The following is a 9,474-nucleotide window of genomic DNA, read 5'->3' as shown; positions in this document are numbered from 1 at the left end:
TCATATTCTTATTCAGGTCTCTACAATATCAGATCCTCTCAGTGAAGATCTTCTATATAAGAGAATTTTCCTGATTTACCCATCAAAGATGGATATGGACAGAAACAAGATGGCGGAGAGGATATTACACCTCACCCTAGAGATCCTCTTCCGGCTTACTGGAGAGGTGAGAGATTCTGATGACGTCACATTACATCATTCTTATCTATGGGAATAACAGATGGACAGAACTGGAGAGGAGAGGACTCTGGAAATGTCTGTAGTGAGATTTATGAATGTGTCTCTCCATAACCAGGATTACACAGTAGTGAAGAAGACCTCTAGTGAGCGCTGTCAGGATCCTGTGTCTGAGGGATGGGGAAGACCCCTGAGCCCAATCACGGGACCTCCACCTCACCCCCTGATACATGAGGACATCAATGACCAGAAGATCCTAGAACTCACCTACAAGATGATTGAGCTGCTGACTGGAGAGGTGACACTGCTGGGAATTCTGGGACATTATACAGTAACGCTATGAAAGGATCGGGGGATGACGGTATCATTGTATGTGTCAGGTTCCTATAAGGTGTCAGGATGTCGCTGTCTATTTCTCCATGGATGAGTGGGAGTATTTAGAAGGACACAAAGATTTGTACAAAGACGTCATGATGGAGGTTCCCCAGCCCCTCACATCACCAGGTAATAGACAGAACTAAATACACATGGCCTATAATTATCTGTATGTAAAGAATGAATTCAGTCCCTGTATGTGTTTCTTCCAGATCTATCCAGCAAGAGGACAACACCAGAGAGATGTCCCCATCCTCTTCTTCCACATGACTGTAAACAAGAAGATCCCAATGTTCCTCAGGATCATCAGGTAGATGGAGAGAAGGTGTCATGAGATCTCTCCTATGATGTGTAGATGGCTGTGAAGGTCTTGTGTTCAGTCTTGTTTTATCCACCAGTATTATATGTTTTATACTTGTGTAATGAGAAGGGTGGAGATGGCAGGATTAGTGCTAATCATAGATGTGACTTCTCATCTGTCTGTGACTTTTACAATATTTGTTTTCAGGGTGAAGATCTGACCCATATTAATACTACAGAGACATATGTGAGGGGTGATGAGTGGTGTAAAGAGGAGATTCCTACAGATAACCTCCCAGGTGAGTAGTAACCACTAAATGCTGAGAAGTCACAGATCCTTCTCCGTCGCTGTCTGTTTCTGCTTTATCGGTGGTGTAATCCGGCCGTATTACAATCGTGTGATCACCATTTTACCCCTAGACCACAATATTCTGCTCCACCAAAAACTGTTCAAATGACTTTGGGCATTAAAAGCCATTTTCTCTAGAACTTACAACCTGGAGGATACACCTTCTAACTGAAATTAGAAGTCGCTGACCCTTACCTGCCCAGATCTATAAACTGAAAAGCCAAATGACAGCGTACGTAGAATGTGGTGACAATTTAGAAAATCACTTGAAGAAAAATATTATTACAGAAAGTGGAGGGTAATGATGCTGTTGGCTTCCTAGAACCCTGATATCTTATTGGATGAATCTACCTTCTCTCCCTTCTGTGTTGCTGAATGTCCTCATATGGTCCCTACAAGACCAGGTCCAGTCTTTCTGGCCAAAATTCACTTTTTGTGATTGATAACATTAAATGTGCAGTGAGGGCCAAGTGTGAATTTCTGTACAATAACAATAGAATTTACCTTTATCTTAAATTTTCAATTTCTTTTAAAACCAACTAACTTCAAACAGGAATGTGATAAACTACATAAAAAACATTACACCTGTGCCATGATATATCTCTAAGCAGTGCGTGGCTGATGGCTGTAATATACATTTATTCCCGCCTGCAGAAGATGTGTTGGCTCGAGCCCTGGTTTCATGGAGTCACTCCACGTCATAAATTCCATTATGTTTTCAATCCTAAGGAATTCAGATTACTGCACAATCTCTCCTGAAATGGGGGCACTAATACTTTCTCTACTCTTCTGCTCAGGACTCATAGTAGCTGTAATGGTCCACCATAAATGAGTGCGACTCCAGTTTAGTGTTGGAGCTCTCCCCTCATACATATGTTGATGTTGGGAATGTAACATTTTTTTTTATTTTATGTCTATTTTTTATAGGTTCATTCTGTGTAATAGTTTGATTGTGATGGGATCAGCCGGCCTCACTTATGTGACTCTGTAACTCCCTTGTAGTCTTTCAAAAAGGTCTCCATTGCCTCTTCCAAATGCCTTAGATCTAAATTTAAGATACCTCAGCTCTGCAGTATTATAAAAAGGTCTCCTTGAATGTCTAATATTTCTTCATGAAACTCATCTGATAGATAATATTGTCCCTTACGATGGTTTAGATTGCCATGAGCCACCGAGCCCCATACTCTAATTACGCCAGGGAGGTTTCACCACTAGTTACTCATCTTTTATTGATGAAGACTGTTCAGTTTGATCATTTTAGTAGATGTGTTATTGTCTATACCCACAATTTTTTGACTAGGCAAAAAAATGGAAGCTGGCACGTTTAGGCAGGCTGCGCTGCAGGAATGAAGAGGCTTGGGATTCCAAGACGGCTTTTATTAATACCAACACGTTTCTGTGCCGGATCGGCGCCTTTCTCAAAGTATAAAAACCAAATGCCTCAATTTTTGACTACAGTAGTTAATGCCCAAAATACTCTGATTTAACCACTTCCTGCAGCCAGTTTTGTGTTCCTAATTAGGCCCCAATTTTCACATCTGATGTGTGACACTTTATGTGGTGAGAACTTTGGAATTCTTCACAAAGGATAATAGAAACAAATGGACTTTTACAAATTATTTTCCAACTTTTCTTGAATTTGACAATACCCTATATACGGTTGTACACTACTGTCTGGACACATGGCAGGTTAAGAAAGGAAGGATTTAGCTATTTGAATGCAGATCTTGCTGGAATAGTTTGCAGACACAATGTATTAGGGCACTTTTCGTGGTCACCTGGCAGCTCAAAAGATGGCTCATATGAACAGGCTTGGCACTATCCACCCCGTTTTCCAGATCTCAGGAATTTTCTAGTTCATCACCCTTTAAACATTAAAGGGTGATGAACAAGGACTTACACAGAGACCCCTAAGCTTGGGCCACGGTGTTACCTGCTATTCTCTGTGATGTGACTTGGCAAGAAGAATAGTCAGGTAGCCGAGTCAGAATCAGGAGGGCAGAGAAAATACAAAATCAGATGACACAAGAGTGGTCAGTAAATGGGCCGGGGTCACAACAGGAAACAAATACACAAGCTGTGAGATGAGTACAGAGGACTGAACCAGAGGAGAACAAGGCTGTATCTGGCAGCTTCCAGCAATATGCTCTGAGCTTTACTAGGGTGTGGTGCTTTCCAGCTGGCTAAAGCAGGAAGCTGATTACTCAAGCTGGACAGCACACACACCCATACTGCCAGACTGGATGGTACTATACAGTGGTGGCCAAAAGTATTGGCACCCCTGCAATTCTGTCAGATAATACTCAGTTTCTTCCTGAAAATGATTGCAATCACAAATTCTTCGGTATTATTATCTTCATTTAATTTGTCTTCAATGAAAAAACACAAAAAGAATTGTCCTAAAGCCAAATTGGATATAATTCCACACCAAACCTAAAAAAGGGGGTGGACAAAAGTATTGGCACTGTTTGAAAAATCACGTGATGCTTCTTTAATTCGTGTAATTAACAGCACCTGTAACTTACCTGTGGCACCTAACAGGTGTTGGCAATAACTAAATCACACTTGCAGCCAGTTAACATGGATTAAAGTTGACTCAACCTCTGTCCTGTGTCCTTGTGTGTACCACATTGAGCATGGAGAAAAGAAAGAAGACCAAAGAACTGTCTGAGGGCTTGAGAAACCAAATTGTGAGGAAGCATGAGCAATCTCAAGGCTACAAGTCCATCTCCAAAGACCTGAATGTTCCTGTGTCTTCCGTGCGCAGTGTCATCAAGAAGTTTAAAGCCCATGGCCCTGTGGCTAACCTCCCTAGATGTGGATGGAAAAGAAAAATTGACGAGAGATTTCAATGCAAGATTGTGCGGATGGTGGATAAAGAACCTCGACTAACATCCAAACAAGTTCAAGCTGCCCTGCAGTCCGAGGGTACAACAGTGTCAACCCGTACTATCCGTCGGCGTCTGAATGAAAAGGGACTGTATGGTAGGGTACCCAGGAAGACCCCACTTCTTACCCCGAGACATAAAAAAGCCAGGCTGGAGTTTGCCAAAACTTACCTGAGAAAGCCTAAAACGTTTTGGAAGAAAGCTCTCTGGTCAGATGAGACAAAAGTATAGGTTTTTGGGAAAAAGCATCAACATAGAGTGTACAGGGAAAAAAAGAGGCATTCAAAGAAAAGAACACGGTCCCTACAGTCAAACATGGCGGAGGTTCCCTGATGTTTTGTGGTTGCTTTGCTGCCTCTGGCACTGGACTGCTTGACCGTGTGCATGGCATTACGAAGTCTGAAGACTACCAACAAATTTTGCAGCATAATGTAGGGCCCAGTGTGAGAAAGCTGGGTCTCCCTCAGAGGTCATGGGTCTTCCAGCAGGACAATGACCCAAAACACACTTCCAAAAGCACTATAAAATGGTTTGAGAGAAAGCACTGGAGACTTCTAAGGTGGCCAGCAATGAGTCCAGACTTGAATCCCATAGAACACCTGTGGAGAGATCTCAAAATGGCAGTTTGGAGAAGGCACCCTTCAAATATCAGGGACCTGGAGCAGTTTACCAAAGAAGAATGGTCTACAATTCCAGCAGAGAATTGTAAGAAACTCATTGATGGTTACCGGAAGCGGTTGTTCGCAGTTATTTTGGCTAAAGTTTGTGCAACCAAGTATTAGGCTGAGGGTGCCAATACTTTTGTCCGGCTCTTTTTTGGAGTTTTGTGTGAAATGATCAATGATTTGATTTTTGCTTCATTCTCTTTTGTGATCTTTCCTTGCAAGCAAATTAAATGAAGATAATAATACCAAAGAATTTGTGATTGCAATCATTTTCAGGAAGAAACTGAGTATTATCTGACAGAATTGCAGGGGTGCCAATACCTTTGGCCACCACTGTAGGTCTCAGGCACCCTAATCTTAGTGGCTGGGCAGAGCCTGGGCCGCCTAGAGCTTCTTGCTCCGACACCTTCATTACTAGTACCACCTGCAGAATGAATAAGACAGCGCCTGGTGACAGAAGCAGATGTCTCAGGAGCAGGTCACAAAGGAGATGGGACACCCCTTTTGAAGAAACCCTAATATGACAAAATGACAGAAGACCAGAGCAGTAGAAATCCCCTAGGAGTAGTGACTATTTTGACTCCACAGGCTCTTTCTAGAAATTAGCATGTAGTGGATGTTGGAGAGTGAAAATTGCTAAATAGTATTTTATTGCCCAACACATATTACCCAGATTGTGCTCCAGGAGACACACACCATCAATTAAGTGGGTTCTTCTCACTATAGTAATGTCAAATACATGGATGCTAAATGTGGCTTGGGCACACTGCAAGGCTCAGAAGTGAGGGGGAGATTTGACTTTGGGAGAGCGGATCCTGCTGGATTGGTTTATGGAAGCCATGTTTCTTTTTAAGAGCCTTTTAGTCACTAATAATGTGGAAACCTCTGTTTTTCCATTGACAGGTGATGGACCTGAGTGGGGACTTGTTTTTGGTGAGATCAGTAGAAGTTGTTATTGCTATAATTTTCACCTACATAACATTGTTTGGTGGCTTTTTATTGCCTATTTGGGAAGCAGAATGAAAAAACAGTTGAACACCACGCTCTACTGGTTCATCCTATGAGGTTTTATATTAGACTGTGAACTGTCATTGTCTTTGTGAATAATTCTATATTTTTACATAACTGGCTGTTTTTACAGACAGTTCAAGTAGAAATGTTGAACAATATAAAATTCAAGGATATTTTATTCAAAAATAATTGGTTTTATTCTTGGCAGATGACTGTACCAGGAGATCAGAGGGACAGATGACATCTTCAAATTTTAAATCAAATGATCTCGATATCCCACAGGATACAATTGAAGTGAATGCCATTACTCCAGACATACTATCATCCCTTCACAGCAAAGATCTGTCATCTGATGCTTTGAAACAGGTCTCGTCTTCTGATTCATTACCGACTGCTAAGGAAAATGAAAGTAAAAAAATAAGAATTAAAAAACAAATTGCTCCTAAAGCAAAGAAGCCATTTTCACATTCAGAATCTGGAAATAATATTCACTTCGAAAAGCCTTTTCTTAAACATCAAAAAATTCACACTGTGGAGAAAAGATTTTCTTGTTCCAAATGTGGGAAATATTTTAACCAGAAATCAGATCTTGCTAGACACCAGAGAACTCACATAGGTGAGAAGGCATACTCCTGTTCAGAATGTGAGAAATGTTTTAACCGGAAATCAAATTTGTTTAAGCACCAGAAAACTCACACAGGGGAGAAGCCTTTTTGCTGTTCAGAATGTGGGAAATGTTTTAACCAGAAATCAGATGTGATTAAGCACCAGAGAACCCACACAGGGGAGAAACAATTTTCCTGTTCAGAATGTGGGAAATATTTTATGCAGAAATGGAATCTTGTTATACACCAGAGAACTCACACAGGGGAGAAGCCTTTTTCCTGTTCAGAATGTGGGAAATATTTTATCCAGAAATGGAATCTTGTTATACACCAGAGAAGTCACACAGGGGAGAAGCCTTTTTCCTGTTCAGAATGTGGGAAATGTTTTAACTATAAATCACATTTTGTTAACCACCAGAGAACCCACACAGGGGAGAAGCCTTTTTCATGTTTAGAATGTGGGAAATGTTTTGGGAATAAATCATCTCTTCTTAGTCACCAAAGAGCTCACACAGGGGAGAAGCCTTTTTCATGTTCAAAATGTGGAAAATGTTTTGGGAAAAAATCAATTCTTCTTGGTCACCAGAGAACTCACACAGGGGAGAAGCCTTATTCATGTTCAGAATGTGGGAAATATTTTAACCGAAAATCAAATCTTTATAGCCACAAGAGAATCCACACAGGGGAGAAGCCTTTTTCATGTTCAGAATGTGGGAAATATTTTAACCGGAAATCATATCTTTATAGACACCAGAGAATCCACACAGGGGAGAAGCCTTTTTTATGTTCAGAATGTGGGAAATATTTTATCCAGAAATCTGATTTGATTAAGCACCAGAGAACCCACACAGGGGAGAAGCCTTTTTCATGTTCAGAATGTGGGAAATATTTTAACCAGAAATCGCATCTTGATAGACACCAGAGAATCCACACAGGGAAAAGCCTTTTTCATGTTCAGAATGTGGGAAATGTTTTAACCAGAAATCAGGTTTAGTTATGTACCAGAGAACCCACACAGGGAGACACCTTTTTCATGCTCAGAATGTGGGAAATATTTTGTGAAGAAATCGTCTCTTCTTAGTCACCAAAGAGTTCACACAGGGGAGAAGCCTTTTTCATGTTTTTAATGTGGGAAATGTTTTACACGGAAATCAACTATTAAAAAACATCAGAGAAGGCACACAAGGGAGAAGCCTTTTTCATATTCAGAATGTTGGAAATGTTTTAATCGAAAATTGTACTTTCTTAAAGGGGTTGTCCACGATTAGGGAAATCCCTTGTCATTCCTCATATTTGGCTCGTTAAAATAAAAACACTCATATTCACCATTCCAGCTTTGTCGGCAATCGCATTCCCGGGGCTCATGTGAGGTTGTTACATCACATGAGTCCTGTGCCCAATCAGCGACGGCTTCACTATCCCTGCCTTCGGATGCATAGAACATCAACAGGAAGCCAGGGCTGCGGCTGCTCTCTGACTTCTTGATGTTCAATTTGTCTGAAGATGGGGACAATCACGCCAGCACTAATTGGCTGAAGAACTCACGTGACATAACAACCTCACATGAGCCCCAGGAACGCAAGTGATGACACCGCTTGAACGACGCCTCCATGGGAGGTTTGTATCAGTGCTTTTATTTTAACACGACCAAACATGAGGATTGAGAAGGGGTTGTCCATGTAGTGGACCACACTTTAAAAGTAAAAAATCCCACACAGAGAAGCCATTGTCATACCTAGAGTGTGAAAAATGAATTACTGGAAAATTGTATTTTGTTGACCATCAAAAATAATTCAGACTTAGATAAACTATATGTGTTATTGACACATTGTACAAAGAGATTTAACAGACATTGTATTAATAAATGAGAAAGGGAAATCACTTTAGAACGTATCATATTTCTTGGCCTATAAGACATTTTTATCATGAAAATATCTTAATAAGTGTGTCTTATAAACTGGAGGCAGCATCTCATGACAGAGGAGAATGCTGAGACAGTGTCTTTCCTGATCACTGAGAGTACTGCTCTCTCTCCTCCAGCCCCACCTGTATATAACTGATTGGTGCTGAGCAGGAGGGGAAGGTACCAGGACCGGTACAGAGGCTGCACGTCCTGAGTGAGCAGCTAAAAAACCTTCCACCTGACTAGCTCAAGGACCTTTCCCATCATGTAATCATTCACATGACCTGGAAGGAACTGCAAAATGGGGAAATGTGTACACAGTGGTTTTGTATGCAAATTTGCATATAATAATAATAATAATAATCTTTATTCTTATATAGTGCTAACATATTCCACAGCATTTTACAGACATTATCATATGTAGCAGAGCTGTGTATGTATGTAAATGTGCATATGTAGTAGAGCTGTGTGTATGTAAATTTGTCTCACAAAGAAAAATCTCCATTAAAATGTATATACTTTATTTATACCTTATTAAAAAGGAACTACTACATATGTTCCCGTTCAAATTTTACAAATTGGCACTATAGAAATGAAAAAAATGTATGTAATTCCGAGGCCATATAAATTAAATCAGGGGTTAAAGGCAGGTAGGGGAGGTGGGGATGGAGCCTCAATCCTTTCCCTATTTGTTATCCCTCATTATTTACCCTTCCTTTCCGCTGAGGTTTACACCCTAAAAGAGCGCAAGTTGTGGCACCCCCACTTTCTGTCGTATCACCCTAATTATCCCTAGATGATCCTAGGTACTACAACCACTCACAGGAGGAAAAAATTAAACCAAACATAGTTTTGGCAAATAGTTATCAGCCAAGATATCCATAAATAAAGTCACAATGCGTGAACCAACAGTATAGCTTATACTACATTAAGAGGCTCCTTCAATATCTGCAGAGGTATACCGGATTTTTCGGACTATAAGACGCACTTTTTTCCTCTAAAATTTTTGGAGGAAAGTGGGTGGTGCGCCTTAAAGTCCGAACATATGTTCTGTGGCTGGTGGGGGGCTGGGGGTGAGCGACAGCGGGGGAAGAGCGGGGCACAGGAGGTAGCAGCCGCCTGCTGCAGCCTACACTGTGCCTGCTGCTAAAGAAAATGAATATTCCCTGCTCCCCACGCCCATGGGCGTGGGGAGCAGGGA

At 41.1% G+C, this 9,474-nt stretch overlaps 1 protein-coding gene across 1 annotated transcript; it reads left to right on the top strand.

Moving 5' to 3' along the window:
* The first annotated feature begins 205 nt into the window (after positions 1 to 205).
* LOC141213623 (uncharacterized) lies at positions 206 to 7,780 on the top strand. Its single transcript, XM_073665233.1, has 5 exons — positions 206 to 475; positions 558 to 681; positions 765 to 862; positions 1,061 to 1,151; positions 5,974 to 7,780. The coding sequence occupies exons 1-5, from the start codon at positions 221 to 223 to the stop codon at positions 7,362 to 7,364; spliced, it is 1,959 nt and encodes a 652-aa protein (XP_073521334.1). The 5' UTR covers positions 206 to 220; the 3' UTR covers positions 7,365 to 7,780.
* Positions 7,781 to 9,474: the final 1,694 nt, after the last annotated feature.

The sequence above is a fragment of the Phyllobates terribilis genome, unplaced genomic scaffold, assembly GCF_046119375.1.
Source record: "Phyllobates terribilis strain yellow unplaced genomic scaffold, ASM4611937v1 Scaffold_200__1_contigs__length_3551848, whole genome shotgun sequence".
Lineage (NCBI taxonomy): Eukaryota > Metazoa > Chordata > Amphibia > Anura > Dendrobatidae > Phyllobates > Phyllobates terribilis.
This window is presented reverse-complemented; position numbering and strand designations above follow the sequence as displayed.